This window comes from Falco cherrug, chromosome 8 (genome assembly GCF_023634085.1).
Source record: "Falco cherrug isolate bFalChe1 chromosome 8, bFalChe1.pri, whole genome shotgun sequence".
In the NCBI taxonomy this organism is placed as follows: domain Eukaryota; kingdom Metazoa; phylum Chordata; class Aves; order Falconiformes; family Falconidae; genus Falco; species Falco cherrug.
The window spans coordinates 63,019,696-63,038,802 of record NC_073704.1 but is presented as its reverse complement, the minus strand read 5'-3'; the positions used below and the strand labels follow the sequence as shown (position 1 = coordinate 63,038,802).

The window sequence follows — 19,107 nt, the reverse complement described above, 5'->3', positions numbered from 1 at the left end:
TGAAGTAGATGTTGTTGGAAGTCAGCCAGCAGTTCTTGCTGTCGGACGTTAGCACGCTGTGCAAAGTAACTTTGCACTAGTTGCCTTAATTTCTCTTGTTTCAGTTTCCCAGCCCATAGCAGAGAGTGGCAGCGGACTGGGCTGGCAGTGCTGCGGTGCTGGCTCTGTCCGTACCGCATCCCGCGGTGGAGCAGTGCCGCAGGAGTAGGGAGTAGTATAATGAGTACTGTAATTGCAAGCTGAATGTAGAGAAGGTTGTAGTCCTGTTTACACTCAATTGGCATCTTGCCTAATGAGTTCGTGGGTTCTCTTGCTACTCTGACTTCTTAAAATAAATAGAAAACATAAATGAAAGCATAAATATCTGCTGCTGTCGTTATAACCAGTGTTTCTGCATTTGCATTTTGTTATCAGTTTCTGTTTTGCCATTGTAACATTTCATGATTTTTTAACGTTTTGTTTCCTTTTTTTTCTTCTTTAACATTTCCATTGCTTATTTCTTGTGCCAGTGTACTGTGTCACCTCACCTAAGAAGGACGATAGGTATAGGGAGCCACCGCCCACCCCTCCGGGATATATGGGGATTTCTTTAGCGGACATAAAGGAAGGATCGCCCCACCACCCACACCTAAAACCGCCAGACTATAGTGTGGCAGTGCAGAGGTCAAAGATGCTGCACAGTGACCTCTCTAGACTTTCATCAGCTTCTCTCGGTAGTGAACCGGTGGCCTGTATTGCATCGAGGATGCCCCAGTGGCATAGTCGGCAGCCGTCCAACCCCAAACTAGCAGATATGCCTGACGCAGATAGTGAAGAGGATGGTATGTGCAACACCTGACTCGGTAGACGTTAAGTGAACTGCTGTGTGAATCTGGTCTGTGCAGTGTTTACTTCACAATGATGTTCTGGGCTTTCTCTCGGTGATTCTTGGAGATTAAAACTTGATTAATCTCTAAATTGTACAATATGTTTGTACAGCTGTATATACATGCGCGTATATGTATGTATATATATGCATGTATATGCACATTTGAAAAAAAGAATGCCTTCCCTTTAGGTAGAGCATGTTGACACCAAACAGACTCTAAATTATGTATAAATAAATAAATATAAAGATATACATATGAGATCTCCCAAAGCACAACTGAGATGCTTAAGAGCATGTAGGAACTATTTTTTTTTTTTTCTTTAAAATCTGTCCCCTCTCAGTGGTAATGTTGAGTTTAAGGGACACTGTCAGGCTGTAAGTTACACACAGAAAATCTCCAGCCTTTCTGGGCTGAGTAACTGATGTCCCACCGTTTCAGGGTGGCATCGGGATGGTGACCTAAACTGACCCTTGTGAATTGGGATTTGCTGGGGTGTTGTTCAGCTCTTAACTCCTTTCACACCTGTATTCTCACAAGCTAGCATTAATCTCCAGAAATCTCTGTTGAGGACTACAGCAGCTTGAGTTTTAAAATGTTGAAAAAAAATAACAGTGAATGTTTGTTCTTCTGAAAAGTACACTTGCTAAAACCTGCATTTTCAGCCCAGCTTGGCCTGACAGTGTCTCTTCCAGTTGAATTTTTCATGATTTTGTTTGAAGCAACAGCCGGTGCTGCCCAGCACAGCATGTATCGGGTGACCAAAAAGCAAGAGATTTTTCTGAAAAAGACTGCTCTTATATTGTGTCAAAACTAAGTTACGGGAATTTCTATTTAATTGTTTATCTGCTGATTTGCTTTTAAAACCTATGCACTGATGTGATCTCTCTGTACTCTTTACTAGTGAACTCTTTTTTTTTGGTGTTTTTTTTTTTTGTTTTGTTTTGTTAGAATATTGTGGTTGTTTCCTTCAATTACAGTCTGGTTTAAAATGAGCCTGGATTTAGACTGAAACAATTTCTGATGCAAAATGATCCTATCTTGGCCCTGTAAAATATGTAAACAGTATTTAACATATATATTAGTATTGCAATTCAAACTTACAGTAAAACATAAAGTTGCCCAGCATTAATTCGGTCATGATATTAAATGTTTTTAAAGTAAAAATAAGGAAGTCATTGCTTCAAACATTTTAATCTAAATTTTTCTGAACGAAATTTAACCATACACTTTTAGATACACCCTTTTTACTGTTTTTAAAGTGCTTGGTTAATTTTATTTGGGATACAATGCTCACTGCATGATGGGAAGTAATTTATTGGGTTTTTCTCCCAGATCTGTAGCTTTGGGCTTATTGGGAGCTGCATGCTAATAACTTTTGGAGGATCTGGGATTTTCTGTTGTGAAATACAGTTTTATTGTATGACTACAATACCTCAGACTACTTGAGGATTTGATAAGTGGCGATACTGAATATATAGTGGTCAATGATGAAGAGATCACGATGAACTAGTGAGGTCTTCACTGCAATCAGGTAGCTGGGTACTTGTACCCTCTGCATCCAAGGTGGGGGACCAACGGAATAATCTCCTTTCTTTTTTTCCTTCTTGTTTTGCAGAAGATGAACAAGTATCAGCAGTCTAACCATTGGGCTATTTATGTAAACCACTTCACAACATGAGGAATGTGGGGAGATGGACCGCATGAATCTGTTAGCGAACGCTAACAACTTGCTGCTAGTAACCTCAGATGTTGCGTTTGCCTCTCACAGACGAGATGGAACGGGTTGGATCACGTCTCTCTACCTTATTTCAGTCTGTCACCGCCTAAGAAAGCTATTTCTGCCTGTGAAATAGAAAACTGTTTTCAAGAGCGTACTGACTACCTGGGTACCAACATCGGTATCAGGAGATGGACCAGGCTTCGTGCGTTTGGGAGGACCAGTTGTTACCACCACTTGGAACTCGGAAGCATTCTTCTGTACGATACCATTGAATCCTCTGGTAGTTTTCAGTCATCATTATTTTCTACGTGACCATTATAAGTCTAAGAGTGTTATTTTATGAACTGTAAAAAAAATATATATATCGGAATGTCAGCAAATGCGAAGGACTTTGCTGAAGTATCTGAAAATAATTTATTAATTTAATTTTTTTTTAATGGGAATTTCCTTTATTTGTGTTGAGAGTGCTCTGGTTGGCTAATATAAATGTTTGGTCAATGTGATGGTAAATTAGCTACCCGTAGACTGTTGTGCTCTCAAAAGAAACACAGAAAACTAGAAACAGGACATTATCAGATGCAGAAATAGATGGATTTTAGAGTTGTTTTAGATTAAATATAAATAGAGCACAAAGCCCTGTGGAGCGGTGTGTGCCGGGCAGGCAGCCCTGCCGTCTGCCGCTCCCCTCCTGCGCGGACACAGCAAAAACCCTCTGCCCTTGAAGTATTTTTTGGAAAATTTTTAGCTGCCAGCCAACTAAGGCAACAGTTGGTGTTCTCCTCCTCTGTGTAAGGAGTCGTCTGAGATGTGGAAGCCATAGCTCACCGGGAGCTGTGAGGGGAGTTTGAAGCTTTCCCAAAGGAGCTTTGCTTTACCCAGGTTTTGCCCTGCAGAGTTCAGCATGCAAAGTGTTTTGCTAGAAACCAAAACTAAATCGTGTGTTGTGGGTTTTAAGATCGTCCCACGCGTTCTGGCCTTGTACCAGAGTTGCACAGGATTTAGGTGCAAAGGGTATAAAAAAAAAAAATAAATCACAGTGACATTTGTGAAACTGAATATTGAATTACATAATGCTTCTGTAAGAGTATAATGCATTTTATGATGGGTTAAAAACCCCTGTTGTGTTCATCTGGAAAATAAAAGATGATGTCAAAATATTTTGCTTTAAATCCTAGGTAAAAATCCTGGTGGTGTTGATGTCGATGTCAGCTTTGACTTACAGCCAGCCAGTATTAACACGTGATCCTCTTATTTGACCACAGTCAAACTAATTGCTTGTTTAATTTTGCTTAGCCAGCCAGAGCGCAGAGGGGTAAAACTGGAAATACCTGCAGTTTCTTTCATTCTTTCTTCTAGCACATGATGCCCCATTCTAGTGTTAAAATTGGACATGAATGTGTGAATATGTATTTAAACATTTAATTGTAAATCTTTGTTGTGATGTTTACAGCCTAAGCTAGAAAGATGTTTGTCATTTTTACAGTGCCTCAAAAATTATTTCTATATCCATAGTTGTGAAGAGCTTTAAGGTTTTTGTTTTTTCCTGTATGTGTGCAGGGGGTGCAAGGTGAATGCAACATTTTCTGAAAATGACACAAGTACCAAAACCAACCTAAAGCCTTTGATGTGCTTTCTCCATAGCAGCTTGGGACTGATGCAGCCGGGTGCATGTGTATGACCCAGCCCGCGTCCGCATCTGTGGCGGTGCCAGGTCCGGCGTGCCCTGGGCTGGAAAGGACCCAGGGCGGCTGGAATTTGGGACACAGAAATGAACAGCGATGCTGAGGAAGGGATGCCTAGTTCATAACTGATGGCTTGGCTGTATGAATTCTTGGCACAAGTATCTGAGGAGCAAATGGTTGAAGAAAGGAATTAAAAACCAGTTGAAGGTATATCGTAATAAATGCATTTTGCTTTTTTTGAGGCCTTAATGAATATAATGAACCTGCACAGGCCTTAATGATTAAAGATTAACGTGTCGAAGTAATGCAGGGCAGAGTGATTATTTTCAACACATGTAATGTTGATAATATAACCATTAAATTGGTATTTTGGGGGGATGCAGATCTGAGACCTAGCAATCCCACTGACAACTGTAGTTTCTTGTGGTGTGTTCCATGTGGTGTGTGCAACAGGCGTTGTGTTTCATCAGAAAATCATCTGCGTTGTGCCGGGTAAATGAAATCATACGGTTCCCGTGACCTCGGGTGTCGAGCTGTAGTTTATTTCAGCCTGTTGAACAAAAGTATGAGGGGTTGTTGCTAAAGTGATTCCTTTTTGCCCCAAACCCAGTAGTGCTGTCTCCAAGGACACGGTGAAGCTCCTCGGGGGACGGGGGTTGGGGTCTTCTCTGGCAGCCAGAAAGAGCAGTTGAATAAATCACCCACTGAAAGGTGGTGTTTGCACATCAACAGCATCCGTCTGTTCTGCAGGGCTTTTCAGGGCACTGAAAAGTTTTTAAAACGAGTGACAGTCTTGCTAATCGTATTTTCCTAATAGCCAATACAGCCGGTGTAAATAAATCATGCATAAACTACGGACAGATGAGCTCCTACTTCTGCTTCTCCTGCCTCGCACAGTGTGGCTTGCCTCCGCTGGTCCTTGCTGGGATTTTTGTTTGTTTGTTTTTAAATCAACCGATCACATTGATCGGGGCCGATAGCCAAATGTAATGTGTCTGGTATGGATTTGAAGAGACGTTATCCCTTTTTTCAGTAATTCAAATGCAAGTAAGATGGTGGGTAGTACCTGTTGTACACTGCTTTATTGAAGTGTTCTGGATCACAGATTCCTGACTTGGTGCCTCTGCCAGGTTCCTCTAACTTGGGCTCCGATTGCAATGAACAGTTACGATGCCTCGTGTCACGTTCTTCCACTGCCGTACCTTGCTTGCTCGCTTTCTGTTTGTTGGCTTGTGACTCGTGGGTGAAAGATGTTTCAGCTGTTCGTGACTGAACCATACAGTATTTGTTTTGCTTCAGAAATCTTAAACTTCCAAGTAATTCCTGAAAAAGCAGTGCGATTTTGTAAAACTTCATTGGCCTCTCCAGTTGCAGAAAGGGGAAAATGAGATCACCGAGCCTCTGAGCACTGGTGTCACCTCCCAGATACACAGAATGACAGAAGGCCGTGCCTGCTGGCGTTGGCAGCACAGGGTGTTGCAATGCGGGCCTGCAGGAGAGGGGGGATATTTGCGAATAACGGGTATCGTGTTGCTTTCCTGACTTGTTCGTTTTGCCTTTACTCACGTGATGGGGCTTCGGAGGTGAGTGATGCTTCACCGGGAGATGCTCGGAGCCCACTGCCGGGGTGGGGGGCACAGCGCGCTGCAGGGCACCCCACCGGCACCCACAGGGCGGGGGGGCTGTTCCCCCAGGGGCTGAACCTGTCAGCGATGCTGCTTGCAGGAGCCTGCGTGGCATCAGCGGTGGGGCAGAACCTCTCATCATCTCCTGAGGCACTGCATCGCAGGCAACGGTGGAAATACAAACCTGCCATTTAAGTTTTTGTAAAACATTACAGTTTCTTTAAAGGATAAACTTGCCGCTACCGTTGCAAGAACAGAAGAAAAAAGGGATACTCTCTTTAGAAAAGCTTTACACATTATATTTTAGAATGCTTGTATAGAGGGTAATCTACCTTGAATTCCCAACCCAGCTTTTGCTTATGTTGTGCTTTTTATTGTTTTATCTTTATTTTTGATATACCTGGAATGCAGTTTAGCTTGGTATTAATTAAATTCTAAATATGTGAGCATATTGGCAAAACTGCACAGATGTAATGATATTCCAATAGCAATTGTACTGCACAAGTCAGTGATTGTAAAGTATTCTGTAACAAGCAATGTTTGTCTCCTATTTTTTGATACCTCTTACACTTATGTCTTTTAGAAAGACAGTGCCTCTGTATGCTTTTTGTATTTTTACTGAGTGATTGTAAATATTTGTTATATTTTTGGTTAAGAGAATGTTTAAAAGTACTGTTTATTATCCAATCTATTAATATGTTGGAATCAATAAACAATCTACATATATTAATTGTTTTCAGCAGATCTTTTCTGGCAGCCGGCGGAGGATGGGAGCCAGGTTGGTGCAGAGCTGGGGAGAGTGTGGTGGGAGCATCGCTTGTCCTGGGCTCAGCGAGGAGCAGCTGCCGAGGGATTTTTCTGTCCTCGCAGTGAGCGGTGACCCCTCGGGTTTGGGCTTGGTCTCCCCATCTTGGCTTGCACCGTGTGGGGAGCAGCTGGGTGCACACGTGTGCCTGCACCCTGGCTCGTGCCAGAGCCCCCAGCCGCGCAGGGGGAGGTGGTGGGTACGGCGGCACCGTGCCCCTGGCTCCCCGTCCGAAACCAGCGTCAGAGCAGGGGCTGCCGGGGTCCAGCCGAGTGTGGTGACTGTCCCTTTGCTGTGCAGCGGCTGGGACACTGGGGACACTGGGGTGGTGGGGGGCAGACAGCCTGCTGGTCACAGCAGCCTCCCCCTAGGTCAGGGGACCAGAGTCTGGGCACCAGGAGGGGAGCAAGGAAGGGGTCACAGCTGCGGCGTGCCCCCACTGCTCGCACAGGCAGCACCCCCTTGCTCGGTGCTTCGTACCTGTCCTCTGTGGTCCCTCACCATCCTCCCTGCCCAACCCACGCCCCCAGAGCAGCTTGTCCACCTTGTCCTGCAGTCTCCCTGCCTGCTGGGCGCTCTGCAGGCAGCCGCTGACCTTCCCTCCTTCCCTTCCATGTCCCCCATTCCCATGCCTGTCCCCTCCGGTTTGCAGCTCCATCCTTCCCAGCACAGTGCTGGAGCCCTCACTGGGATGTGGCATGGAGTCATCCGGGGGACACGGAGGGCCTGAAGGACCTGCAGGGAGGTCCCTCGCCAGGACAGGGACTGGGATCTTACCCCCTTTCCCCCGGTGCCGTGGTCCCCATCGAACCAGGGGCTGTGTACGTGCCGTGCGGGCTCTTGCACCCTGCACAGCACAAACAACAATGTGTGCAGGCAGGGAGGGTGGAACCACGCAGCTGCAAATACTTTTTTGAAAAAAAGTTATTTTTTTCTCCTCATTTTTGCAAGCTGGCCCATGACCCCCAGCATGGTGCTGCAGGTGGGACGGGCAAGGGGAGCGGGAGCTGCGGCAGGACCCCCTGCCCTGCCGGCACAGCCAGCATGGAACTTCATTTTTTTGTTCCATCTGTTTACTGATTGTCCAAGAGGTAAGCTACATGCTACATGGGAACCTTATGGGTAAATAATTTTTTTTTTTTAATTTTTATTTTAGGAGCATGGCCCTCCTGTAGCGGGGCTGGCTGGCCAGCAAAGCCCGCAGGTGGCGTTTCCCCGTTCCCTGCCTGCTGCACGGGGCTGGAGCAGCGCAGGGCTGAGCTTCATCTCCTCCTCCATCCCATTCTCCCTGTGGGGCTTTTCGGTCTTCTTCTCGGGGATCTTTCATTTCAGGCAGTTTCTGGGAGACTATGTAATTTTTTTCCCCAAACTTCTGAAAATCACCATCCTTCTTAAAACGGGAGGAGCCGAGGAGCTGCCACAAGGGGGCAGCATTGCCCGCCGTTTGAGCGGCGCCGCTGCGAACCCCGCGGTGCGGGTTGGTCCCTGCGGTGCTCAGCCAGCACCCAGCGCCCTCGGGGTGACAGCGGCGACACTCGGGTTTTGCCCCTCCTGGGCTGCCCTGGGTCCCCCACGGCGGCGGGGGGATAGCAGGGCTCCCGGGGGGACACGGGGTCTCAGCAGCTCACGGTGCATTTAGGACTTTGCCAGGCTGTCCGGTACGTACGGCACGTTTCCTCCTCGCCAGTCAGGGTGATCCCTTCTCATCCATCCCTTCTCATCCATAATATTTTTATCCCACCTCCTGGGAGCTGTACCCTTCTCTCCCCTGGTCTCCACCTGCGCCCTGCGGGGCTGTGCAGCCGGGGGTCGGTGCTGCCAGGGCCGCGGGCAGCACCCAGGGCTCCTTGGAGAGCAAAGTGCCCTTACGGCCGTACCGCAGCGAGCAATTTGGTGTCTAAAATCAAATTAAAAGAAGCAGTTCCATTAGCGAGCATTCCTGCTCAATAAGTTATTTTGATTTTGGGCTTTTCTTTTCTCACTTTCATTTTTTTGTTTTTTATTTCCCTCTCCCTTCAGTGGCGTTAAAAGCTGTTTGGCACAGCCCAGTGTGTTGCTCTTTGTTTACCCAAAATGACTTCAAGTGGGTGGGAGCGGGCAGCTCACCCCTGCTGCAGTTCCAGCTTTGTCCGTGTCCAATCCTGCCTGCACCCCCACGCCCCGGCGGCGAGGATTTCTCAAACCCAGGCTGTGGGCAAATGGACCATGGCAAAAAATCAGTCCAAAAATCACCGTAGCGTGTGCTGGGCCCGGCCCCAGTGGTGGGTGACCACCTGGCTCCTGCCCCTGCTGCGGGGGGAACCCCACGCCATAGGTGACGTGCTGCCTCTCTCCTCATCCTCACCTTTCTTTTCCAAGCCTTTGGATTAGACCTGTGGCTGGCGGAGCAGCGGGTAGCTTCTTGCATTAATGAAGCTTCATATTCAATGTGCTGGAAGTCTCTGGGTCTCCCGGAGCAGCAGTCAGTGCATCAAATAGCTGCCGACCTAAACTTGCGTTTATTCACTGAGGGCATTCAACCAATGTATTTTCTAATTTTCTGCTGGAGAGCAAGTATCAATCAAATTTTTATGGGGAAGAACTAGTAACTGCTTGTTAGACTGCAGTAATGCCATGTATTATGTGCTTTAAAAGTCAAGAATTGTCCCTCCAAAGTAAATATGAAGAGAGAGATTGATCCCCTCTCCCACCACCAACTGCTCCTTCAGCAGGTAGCGCCGGGTTGGAAACCACTTTCCATCTGCTTAAATACAGAAGTGGGGACAGGGGCTGGTGGCAGCTGGGGAAGAGGGGCTGATGGCAGCCCAGGATGTCCTCGGGGCGGTGGTGGCATGCCAGCGGGGCTCTGCAGGCAGGGTCAGTCAGATGCTTTCAGCAATTCGGCATTTATTAAGAGAGTAAAATGGGCTGGAGAAGCTGTGTCTGAACACCAGGAGTGCTGAAACCTGTCCCTGCACTGCTCTTTCCCCTGTGTTGAGTTCCTGCACTTTTGGGGCCGGAGAAAAAACAGTTCTCATCATCCAACCCTGATTCAGGAGGAGCACTTAGAGCCCATGGTATTTTCACTGTGTGCTTTAAGGCTGTGGCATCAGCTCTTGTGGTTTGTCCCAGAATCTGCAGTATTTTTAGCTTTCCTGAAGATCCAAGTCCTGGAGGCATGTGATGACATGAACTGATGACATTTTTTGGGGGTATGTAAGGTAGCTCTTGTTGCTACCAAGAAAACCTTGAACATGCAAACTATAACGAGTATTCTTTAAAAAAAAGAGGGGTGGGGGTGGGGAGGGAATGAAGACCCATATTTATTTAACCTCCCCCCAGCTCTTGTCATTGCCAGGCTGCTGGTTGCACTTGAGACCTTTCCCCAGGCTGCTGCCCTGAAAAATTTTCTTTTTTCTGGGTGAGCCCACACTCCTGGAAACACAGGAAGAACCAAGTTGTTTCTATGAGATGAATGTTAAATGGGCTCTGCAAACATTTTTGTTCATTCTTCTGTATTCATCAGAGGAGGAGAGTAATTACCAGTGTGACAATGCTGCAAGTCAAACTTGGCTTGGGAGAGATGAAGAAAAATGGTAATAACTGAATTTCAAATGTAGATCTAGTTGCATTTAACACTTATGAGCAGCAATAAAGATGAAGGTTGTAATTGTATCTGCAATTTCAAACCTCACAACATAATTTGATATACTCAAACATCTGTTTTAGGATCATAGCTCAGAGTGTCAGATAATTGGCTTTTTTTTAGACCTATCAGTTAGGCACCATCAAGTTTATTATAAATTCAAACTCGTGTATTAGTAAACATGACTTGTGTTGGGCAACGCCACAGTGCAGCAGTCCTGCGGACGGCAAGTGCGTGTGGAGCAGCAGCTGCCCACTTGGCCTTTCAGCGGGATGATAGGTGGCAAAACTCAGAGCTCCTGGATGGAGAGCAGGACCGGCAGTGCTGACCCCCCTGGGAAGGTGCTGGTGTTTCACCTATCCTCTGGGAATTACAGCTAATGAGTGTCAGGGAAGCCTGCTGCAAACCCAGGAAAAGCACTTCTGGGATATCGGAGGTTGATGGAGAGCTTCGTGACCTGCTTGCACTGCACACCTTGTCTCCACCTCGTACATTCCCCAAAACATGACACATCAGCACTAAGGCATGGCTGCAATGCAATGCCTTCTTTGCTTTCTTTCATTTTATTCTCTGTACTGGTAGTAAAGCTGGTGGAAGGAAGGTCTCATGTTGGGCGCCTGCTCGGAGGACCAGAAGGGTGGTGCAGGGAGGTTCCAGCAGGACCTGGTGCCTGCTGGTGCCTTCACCTTCACCCTGAGCCAAGCCTGGCATGTGCTCTTCAGGCATCCACCCCAGTGCTGGCTCTCCAGGCTGCTCCTGCCAGTGATGGAGGTCTTGGGGAGCAGCACCACCCTGTGATTAGATGTCCCTGGCACCCAGTGGGTGCTGTGCAGGTTGGTTTGTTTTTTTCTGTTTTCGAGCTGTCGTGTGAGACGCCCCTGCAGCGCTGTGTCCAGCTCGGGGGCTCCAGCATAGGCAGGACACGGACCCGCTGGAGCGAGTCTAGAGGAGGCCACGGAGATGGTCAGAGGCTGGAGCCCCTCTCCGATGGGGACAGGCTGAGAGACTTGGGGTGGTTCAGCTGGAGAGGAGGAGGCTCTGGGGAGACCTTACAGCAGCTTCCAGTGCCTAAAGGGGCCACCCACGATGCTGGAGAGTGAGTTATTACAAGGGCATGTGGTGACAGGACAAGGGGGATGGCTGTAAGCTGGACAAGGGAAGATTTAGATGTGATATTAGGAGGAAATCCTTCCCCGTGAGGGCGGCGAGGCGCTGGCATGGGCTGCCCAGAGCAGCTGTGGGTGCCCCATCCCTGGCAGTGCCCGAGGCCAGGCTGGACGGGGCTGGGGGCAACCTGGGCAGGTGGCCGGTGTCCCTGCCCGTGGCAGGGGGATGGGACTGGGTGGTCTTCAGGGTCCCTTCCAACCCAAACTGTTCTGTGGTTCTGTGGTGGGATGCTGAGGGCTCGTGTTGCTGGGGCAGCACTGTGCGGGCAGCTGTGCCCGGGCAGGCTCTCATGCAGGGGCTTTTCACCGTGGTCCTGTCGCTTGTCCTGTGGGGCTGGGACATCACACCCTGCCTCTGAGCTCTGCCCAGCCAGCGTCAGCGCACCGGTGCCGTGACTCGGTGTCTGTCACTGCGTGGCTGTGGCGCCTGGGACATGCACCTCAGCCATTCGCCTTTGCAGTCACAGAGGGGAGTAATTACATTTAATAGAAGTCACCCTTGATTTTACAGCAGTAGTAATTAAATGTAATTGGAGATGTGACTTCTAAACAAGGCCGTATGCTTCTTCCAACGATATGTTTTACATTGGGAAGAGCAAACAGACACCCAAGGGTGCGCAGGAGTGGCGCGGGGATGCAGCAGGTGCCTCCCCCGGGTCCGTCACAGGGAAGCACGCCGCTGCCCCGGCTTAACTGAGCGATGCTGCAGCCAGCAGCGGGTGGGAGAAGCCTGCTGGTGTGGGAGTACCTTGTGTACCATCAACAAAGCAGTGTTTTTAAAAATAGTATCAGCAGCAGAAGCTAAGAAAGTTCTTGGGTCTCTGCTGCCCTTTCTCTGGAGGAGGCTGTCTCAGCACGGGTCTCCCTGCAGAGGGGCGAGGTGGCAGACGCCTCATCGGCTGACCTTGCTGTAAAACCTTTGCTACTTTCAAGAGCCCTTAGTGACTGAAGCACATGTTAAAAACATAATTGCCAGCCAATTATGCAGTTTAAGACTAAAATATCTGGCCTTTGGCGATGGTGTGGTTTTCAGAAGTGTAGAAACCCGGTCAATCAGAAATTAGCCAATTAAAAAGACTAAAAGTGGCACTGGCTCTCCTCCTCGAGCCTAGGGAAAATATGCACCAACAAATTCAGTAACTGCTGTTCCATTACCCGCGCCCTTTCCTGCCGCATGGAAGTGCCACGCGCAGCCGGAGGGAGCTGACCTGTGCCGGCAGGAGCCCCAGCAGCAGGGACAGGGGTGGCACCTGCTGTCAGGTGCCCTTGGTTGTCTGAGCTGGTGAATGTCACCCTGGAAGGTGGGAGCGGGACCCTCGCAGGGAGCTGAACATGCAGCACAGCCCTGGCCTTCGGAACTGGGGGCTGCGGGGAGTGTTTGATTTGCCACGTTTATCGTTGCACGGGGGTGAAGGCGCCCAGCCTGCGGTCAGCACCGCGCAGGTCCCTGCACTGCTGCTGCGGAACCTCCGCTGCCGACCAGCTGCGGCAAGGGCTGGGGAGAGCTGAGAAGTGCTCTGGTTTAATTTTTTTCATCTGAATTATTCCACAGATGGGTAACCTGGCAGTTCAAGAAGCTCAGTGCTGTGGCCTGTGCCCTGCTGTTTGATACCAAGTATTTACACGGGGTGCGTGGACGAGTAACACAGACAGGGACGACTTGTGGACGTTACATGTTTCATCTCGTCTTGTCAAACAAGGTAAGTGACTGCAGAGGGAAGACCCGTGGCACGTGTTAACCCAGGCTTACCTGTGGTCCTGCTGCTGCCTTTGGGTTTGTGTTGGCTCCACGTTGTAAGGCAGCTGGGCAGCGGGCAGGGGTGCCCGTTCCGTCACCACCGATGCCTCCGGCAGCCAGGACCACGTGCGGGGAGTATCCACAGGGTGCTGGGTTATTCCAACGGGCAAATGATGTGTGGCTGGCTTGAATCCTTCAGATCAATAATTCAATGCCAGGGAGCTCGAGTGCTAGGAAATAGCATTAAGCCCGACATAGTTGTTCTGCTTATTGCAAAGGATCGAAGAAACACCGGAGCTTGAATTGCAGAGCTCTATCACTGTGTCAGTACTGTAAGTGTGAATATTAAGTGCTATGGGAGAGCAGGGCTGTAGGTGTGTGCGGCCTCTCTGACAACCAGGGGGAAAATGCCAAACTCTTGGACTTGCCAGCTGCTGGGAACGGGCTCGGGAGTGGGGACTGATTTCTACCATGGTGCCATACCTGGTCCCCACGGTCCTTCCTCAAACAGCGGAAGAAGGATGCAGAGCCATTTCTAACAAAATTAGGAGGATTGTAATCTTCATCCTTTTTTTTTGGTTGGTCGGTTTTGGGCACGTTTGCATCTTCTTGAAGAAAAGCAGCCGCTGCTGGATGCTCCATGGGGAGCTTTCCCCCAGGCAAGTTTCAGGTTAAGCAGTAGCGATTAAGGTGCAAATATGTCAGAATTTTCCTGATTTAGCTCTGCTTTGGAAGGGGCAGGGGGCACAGCTGACTTGCACCAGTTTCTGGTGAGACTGTAATATGCTTAGCTAAGTTGTCAAGGAAAGTTAGTGCAGTTCGGCACGACGGAGCGCTGCGCTGGTTCGCGTGGCCAGGTTTGGTACCGGGGGGCTGCAGGTGGCCAGAAGCTGCCCCATGTCCCGTCAGCCAATGCCAGCCGGGGCCAGCACTGGCCGTGGCCAAAGGACTGATGGCAGCCCCGGCGGTGGGGGGGCAGCTAAGATTTGGGTTGGCTTCTTATTACGCTGCTCCGGTTTCCATCGGTAATTAATGCAATTAATCTCCCCCAGCCGAGCCCGCTGTGCTGCGGTGGGTGCTGGGGAGCAATCATTCCCAGTCCCTGCTGCCACCCCCCCGCCTCTCGCTGCCTTTTCCTGGGGAGGGGGCGATGGGGCGGCTCGGGGGGGCCAGGGCCAGCCCACCATGATCACTACCCTTAAATCCTGTTTCTGCCTCCCACAAACCTTACGTGTTGCAATGGGAGGGCAAAATCTGTTTTGACACGCTCCAGGGCTTGGGGCTGTGTTCCTCCTCGTGTCCACCCATGCCCCCCCCTGCCCCATTTGATTTTGTTGTCTCAATTTCAGACAGTAGCCAGGGAGGGCGATAAGGCAATAAAGAGCCACAGAAGGAGAAAAGCCCGTCCTGCTGCTTGTGCCATGCTGTGGTTTGTCGGGGGTTTGGAACTGGGAGCAGTAACACTAAACTGGGATTGCTTCGGTGCCACAAGCGGCCAGCATCCTGGCCAGTATCATTCAGGCTCAGTGTTGGAGGAATTTCCCAAGACAACAGGTAATTAAGTTTCTCCCCTGTGTTTGAGTCGGTGTTGGCTCCTGAAGTCCACAGAGTCAAATTAAGGGCAATGCTGCTCAGGTCTTTTAGGTCACGCAGTGGATTTGCAGCTTGTCCTTGGTCTTGGTAGCTGCCTGCTCTGGGTTTCGGTAGGAGGGCGGTGGTTTCTGCATCCCCGTCCTCGCTCATCTTCATCCTAAGGCTCTTCAGCGCTCCTGGTCTGAAAGACTAAGTCACGTCTGAAGACAGGAGTTGAGGTTCCTAAACCCGCTTAGGTGTGTTACCCTGTCCTTAACATTTCTATTTGTAAGCAGGATTTGTTTAAAGATGGCCAGAGCATCACCGAGGAGCCCAAGGGCTGCAGCAGCCCGGCGCTGGGGTCTGGGCAGCATCGCCCACCGCGGTGCAGGGGCTGGTGGCATTGCTGCTCGCTCCCTGCTGCTGCTCCTCAGTGGTGGTGCAGGTGAGAGCTGTCAATGTGAGATGTGAAAGCGATGGAGGGCCTCAGCAGCTACTGAGAGTTTCTTTTCTATTCCTAGAGAAGTAAGCCCTGGATAGAGAATGCAATCCTTTTACATTGCAATATCTTCTGTGAGCTGCAGGGGATTTGCTTGCCTTATGGACAGGATCCACAATAAGCCCCTTTTCCACTTATGTTGATGATATTTGCCATGCATCAGAATAATATTGGATCTCTATCTGGGTTTTTTTTTCATCTCCCAGCAGACACACCTCTTACATTCATGTTCATGAAATTCAAATGCGCAGTGAGTCAAGATAAAGATCCTGTGGCACGAAGTTTGCGTAGAGCTTACAGGGGAGTTGTTCATGATTTTATTGCAGATCATCCATTTAATCCAGTGTAGCTGTTTTTTAAAAGTTGCTTCTTCTAAAAGGTGTTTAAAAAAATCTCAGACGTGTTCTAGCCAAAGAACAAACAAACAGGTTAAATCACTGATGTAGCTCAGGTTTCCTGTCTTGCCTTTTGCATTTTCGTTTTTCTGATTTCTGTTCTTTTAAAAGCTACTGGTGGTTTTGAAGCTTGAAATTGTTGTCTTTGGGAAGCAAATGCCTAGGGAGGAATTTTAATATTGCTTTTTCTAATTGCTGGGAAGTGAAGGTTAAGCAAGATAATCAGGCATTCGGTAGAGCTGGCAGATGACAGTCATTACGGATGTAAAGAGTCGGGTGTCAGTTGTGATACGCTTTAACGTTGTAGCAGTAGTAAAACCGGCACAATGTCATTAGAGCCTTTATAGGACAAACATTTCAGAAGCCGGCTCTATATCCCAGTGATGTCTGTGCAAACACCCCTGCTCACTTTTTAAAGCTTGAATAAAATCCGAGATGATTGCTAAGCTAGTCGTAATGTCTCCAAGGTCAGAGGAAACTCCCCGTATGAGCTTATCTGTGTAAAAGTAAAACCAGCACACTCCACCAAAAAGCCATACTAACCCTGATGCCTAAAGAAACAATATAATAAAATCCTGCATAAAAAGGGAAGGTTTGGAGAGCTACATTGTGAAGAAACATGTCTGTCTTTTCCCCATGGAATATGAACACCTCCACTGAGCTCAGCAGCTGAAATGACTGCTAAATACACGTTGACTTCTGTCCTTCAATTGTTTTATCTTTAAGGTGTATCTATAAAATTCAGTACATACTTATTTGTTTTGGGCTCTTGCAGCCTTTTAATAGATGTGATCTGCCTTTGAACAGAGATTTTCCTCGGTGATGACCCTCCACCACCGCTGTTAGCAGCCTTTGCTGACTAATCAAGATGTAGCTTTGTCCCGTTCTTGTAGCCGGAGGGTATTTTTGCAGCTCTGTAGGGTTTTGTCATTTATTTGGATGCTTTGCCAGTGTGTTGTGCACCTGTACAATGTCAAATACATATTGCCCACAGCAGCATTTAATAGACTTCCTGATGTCAATGTAAAGTCAATAACTCAAGATCTTAATTGCAGGACATGTCTGGATGCTGGCTCACCTACGATTTTTTCTGTGTCAAATAACTCCCTATCTTTGGAACAAAACTGGAATATTGTTTTCTCTATGACCCTAGGAAACAAAAATAACACTGTGAAATGCAGAGCTGTGGAGTAATGCTCACTGGTCTGGAGAAAGAGCTCCAAAGCTTGTCCTTTGCTCAGTATGACAAGCATTTACCAAATTGTTCCAATAAGTCAGTTTCTTAGAATAAAAAGGAAAGTATTTGAAGATTTTTGTTGGCAAGAGCAGAAAGGGAAAGACGATGTACAGGCAAAAGTACTGATTAAAAGCGACACTCGTCCTTATGAGACGAATGTGAAACACCTCGACATCGTGTGTTGGGCTTTGGGTGTGTAACCTCCTTACGTAGTTGAGTATTGAGCTACTACTACCCTTAATCCGTTGGCAGTTGAACATACAGCTGTGGCTCAAATTCTCTCCCCTGATTTTCATAGAATTTGTCAATCTGGGTCTGGAAATCAGCAGTTTTAAATTGCCCAAAGCCATGGGGACAGCGAGGGGCAGGAGCAGCTCTGCAGGCAGCGGCTGGGGGGTGACGGCTGAGCACCCTTCTGCCGGCTGGGTGTGCGGGTGCTGCTGTCATCAAAATGTCGGAGAGCACCAGGTTGGGGTAACGGGGATATATATGATATACAGGGGGAGGGAGAGGAAAAAACTTTGGACTGTGTTTAATGTAAGTGGTTTTTGCTGAAAACGCTTGTAAAACAGCTGTCAGCCTTTGGGTGCTGGCGGTATTTGCCCTTTTTGGCTCACAGCCGGTATCTCAGCTAAGCGGGGTCCCGGGAAAGAACGACGATACCCCGCTGTTGCAGTGCTGTGCAAGCACACAGCAGGTATATGTATAAGGTGTAAGTATAGGTGCAGCCCAGCATGGTGGGGAGGATGAAGAGCAGAGCTCTGACCCCCAGGATGAATGTTTTTTCCTTTGCGTATGTACTGGATCTGGAAATGATTGTGGTTTCAGGAAAAATATAACTTTCTGAGACAGCAATGGCCAGACCTAAATCCAGCTGTGGTGGCATGTGGTTTCGGCATCTCGACAGCCAGCCAGGATGCTGGCAGAGCAGGTTAGTCCAAAAGATGGCACTATTTTTCTATTTCGCTGTAAAGCAAATTTCCTCTCCAAACCAGATTCATTCACTACCCAGCTTCTCTCAAAAACATTTTTTCCCAAGGTTTTACATACAGTGAAGTCCATTATTGTGAAGGCCAAATTGCTGCCAAAAAAGCCTTCAGCTAAAAAATATATATCTATAAACTAATAACACATCATTCTGATGAAAAATAACATGCAGGGAAGGAGTTTTTTCTCAATTATTAACGGCCAATGTTTGTTATATTGTTGTATTTAGTCCAAGAAGCCTTGATGGACAGAGGCAGCTTTTTAACATGAATGGCACTTCAACTGGCGTTTTATAAATTTTACAAAGAAAAGGCCTGGAATATTTAACCCCCTGCTAATATCAAAGAAGGGAAGCTGCATGCCTGGAGAGCAGGATCGGGCGCTGGTGCTGCCATCCTGGGGGGAGGCGAGCAAAGCGCTGGCTGTGCTTGGGGTGCCTCCCAGGTGGGAGCATCCCTGGTGTAGCCCTGGGAGCTTTTAACCTAAAGAAGTTCAGGTGTGAGCTGAGCCAGACGTGGGCCTGGCTGCAGGGAGACGGCTCCCGACCCTCCGGTCGCGGTAAAAGGTTTCTTCCTTTCTGCAAAGGGCAAGTGGCTTCCCCAGAGCTGGGCACTGGTCCCGCGGCACCTCACCTCTGGTTATCCAGCTTCGAGTCTGATGAATTATTTAGCGTCAGAATATGATTTAAGCACTTGATCACAGCATGTTATGGTTATCTTTGAAGCTACACTTTGGCTGCCCTTTTCCTTCCCATGGAAAAAGTCAAGATGTGGTGTCTGGTCGGAGCAGGGCCCCCTTGAGCGTCTGTGTGGGGTGAATCCCCAGAAATCAGACCCTTTTTGAAGGCCACTTTTTTTTTTTAATCCCTGTTGACTGGAATATTGCATTTTCTGGATGCTTATTGCCAGCTCTGACCCTGCCCAGAAGCCCTCTCCTGCTGCCAGAGAGGTTAGCGGTTGCCCTGTCTGGTGGCTGGAGACCTTTGGAGACCAGGACCAGCAACGGTTTTCTGAATGCCCCACATCCCCATCACTGTGCACCCCGCCAGTGGCTGGAGACCTTTGGAGACCAGCAATGGTTTTCTAAAGGTTTCTGATTTCCCCACAGCCATGCATCCCGTCGTGCTGCTTTTGTGTGGCTTATTATTTCAGACCAAGCCCAGTGGTGCATGTACGGAAACCTGTAGT

The 19,107-nt window shown here is 48.4% G+C and overlaps 1 protein-coding gene across 6 annotated transcripts in view; it reads left to right on the top strand.

The window, feature by feature from the left end:
* The window catches only part of RAPGEF6 (Rap guanine nucleotide exchange factor 6), a 132,897-nt gene extending 126,271 nt beyond the window's left edge, over nucleotides 1–6,626 (top strand). For 4 of the 6 annotated variants that reach the window (XM_014281081.3, XM_027807396.2, XM_027807397.2 and 1 more), the window contains 2 exons: nucleotides 510–821; nucleotides 2,485–6,626. In XM_014281081.3, coding sequence (XP_014136556.2) covers nucleotides 510–821; nucleotides 2,485–2,510 — 338 coding nt within the window. In that variant the 3' untranslated portion in view covers nucleotides 2,511–6,626. The remainder of the gene's footprint in view (nucleotides 1–509; nucleotides 822–2,484) is intronic. The other 2 variants (XM_027807400.2, XM_027807399.2) reach the window with 1 other exon arrangement.
* The last annotated feature ends 12,481 nt before the right edge of the window (nucleotides 6,627–19,107 follow it).